The sequence below is a fragment of the Rutidosis leptorrhynchoides genome, chromosome 2 (genome assembly GCF_046630445.1).
Source record: "Rutidosis leptorrhynchoides isolate AG116_Rl617_1_P2 chromosome 2, CSIRO_AGI_Rlap_v1, whole genome shotgun sequence".
NCBI lineage: Eukaryota > Viridiplantae > Streptophyta > Magnoliopsida > Asterales > Asteraceae > Rutidosis > Rutidosis leptorrhynchoides.
In genome coordinates, this window is record NC_092334.1 from 707,032,977 (window position 1) to 707,035,284 (window position 2,308).

The following is a 2,308-nucleotide window of genomic DNA, read 5'->3' on the forward strand; positions in this document are numbered from 1 at the left end:
TACTAAATTTTCAGTGTGCATTTTGTGCAGGCACTTAAGGAGCTGAGAGCAAAAGCTCAAAAGGGAGCACTTGGAGGTGCTGGTCTGAAGAAAAGTGGGAAGAAATGAGGTATCACTTGCAGAACTGATGTTTCTGCTTATTATAATATTATGTGATAAGTGAATGTTGCCCTAAATATGTTTGGTTACATTTTCGCCAAATTCAGTACTCGTTGTTTACAATTTGTTATGGCATTGTATCTTCTGTAATAATTGTCCTTTGATATTTGGTCTTGATGCTGCTTCGGTTGTTTGGTGATTTGGTTTCTGTTCGGTGTTAGTTGTGTTGTTATACAATATATCATGCCAACATGTTTGTGACTCGGTTTGATTTTGTTTTTGTAAGAAACTGAACCCGAACCTTTTAGTGTTATCTTAGCTTTGGATTACAACTCGGTTAGGTTTTGGTTATCTATGGAAAAAAGATCATCCGTCCGTAAATCTCATGCTGTAAATCCTGTGCAACCATCTTGAATTGTCTTGTTTTTTGCTGTCTTTTTTTTTTTTTTTACTGATTGTTATGTTATTGTTATCGTTATGTATGTACAATCATCTCCTATTTACATGGGCTGGCTTTATTCTCCACCCCATTTTATTTGGCTTCAATAGATAGTAAACAAATGTGCCCTCAATTCAATTTTCAATCCTGTTTCTCATGTTCCAAAGGTAATTCCTGTTATTTTGCCTTCAACCCATGTTCATACAACAAAATCGATTTCAATAAAAACTACATTTGTGCCTAAAAGATCACAAGTTAAACTCAGAAACAAAAAAATAAAAATAAAAATAAAAAAAATAAAAATTACATGAAATTCGAACCGTATCCTGCCCAAGTTTTACGGTATGGATTTCTGGCCCTGGTTTCTTGCAAGTAGTTGGGGTAAAGAATTTGTTGCGGGAGGATTTGGCGGAATCGCAGGAGTCGTATCTGGGCATCCTCTTGATACGGTTAGAATCAAGCAACAAAGCGGTCGAGGTGGTTCTGCATGCAACATTCTTAAAAATATTGTCGCTAATGAAGGATCGCTTGCCCTTTTTAAAGGCATGGGTGCCCCTCTTGCATCGGTTACCTTTCAGAACGCGTTGGTTTTTCAATGCTACGCTGCGTTCTCACGAGCATTAGATCCGTATATACCAACTACGATACCTCCTTCATATGAAACCGTTGTTTTAGGAGGCACAGGTGCTGGTGCCGTACAAAGTCTTGTCATCACACCAATCGAACTTGTAAAAATCCGATTACAACTACAAAATCAATCCACCGAAAAAGGCCCATCAACCGTTGCCAAAAACATCTTAAAAACCGAAGGTTTGAAAGGATTGTTTCGAGGATTAACCATTACAGTCATACGAGACGCACCGTCATATGGTTTCTATTTTTGGACGTACGAGTACGCTCGAGAGAAACTTCACCCCGGATGTCGTAAAAACGGCCAAGAAAGTTTCTCAACGATGCTTGTAGCCGGAGGCCTAGCTGGAGTTAATAGTTGGATTTGTTGTTATCCGGTAGACGTGGTTAAAACAAGACTCCAGGCTCAAACAGGGGATTCGTCCGTTAAGTATAATGGGATCGTGGATTGTTTTCGTAAGAGCGTTAGAAACGATGGGGTCAGTGTGCTGTTTCGGGGGCTTGGAAGTACGCTTTTTCGTGCTTTTGTTGTGAATGGGGCTGTTTTCACGGCTTATGAAACAACTTTACGTTGTCTTTTTAACAACGATAACTAAACTACTGGTCACCAAAAAACCACAACTAAAGTAACATAAGATGCCGAATAGCATAATGTGCAATTAAAGTAGTTTACTTTATACTCCGTATGTAAATATTGTGCTGTTTTGATGTAAACGTTATGAAATTTGATGTTCAATTGTTCAAACCTCCCTAATTTTGCAAGCAAACAATATGTTCCGGATTATTGTTTTATTCATTTAATGTACATATTTAAGGGTTTAAGGGTTCGTAATGTTGGAGTATGGAGACATTTAAACAAAGTTGAAAATGTCGCCACAAAAGATGAGTTAAAGTGTTGCACGAATTTTGCAGATTTCGGGAAGCGTGAAACAGTCAAATGCGGCGCATCATGACATGGATGCGGCGCATTCATGCAGCAAAATTGTCCGAAGGTTTTGGATGCGGCGTTTCAAGCTGATATGGCGCATCAAAGGGCAGAGATGCGGCGCATCACTTCTAGATGCGGCGCATCTGGAGCTGGTACTTGAATCTGCAGTCGTGGAAGCAGGTGATGCGGCGCATCACTCATCAGATGCGGCG

The 2,308-nt window shown here is 39.6% G+C and overlaps 1 protein-coding gene across 1 annotated transcript; it reads left to right on the forward strand.

The window, feature by feature from the left end:
- Positions 1-882: 882 nt before the first annotated feature.
- LOC139894168 (mitochondrial arginine transporter BAC2-like) lies at positions 883-1,764 on the forward strand. Its single transcript, XM_071877370.1, has one exon. The coding sequence runs from the start codon at positions 883-885 to the stop codon at positions 1,762-1,764; it is 882 nt and encodes a 293-aa protein (XP_071733471.1).
- Positions 1,765-2,308: the final 544 nt, after the last annotated feature.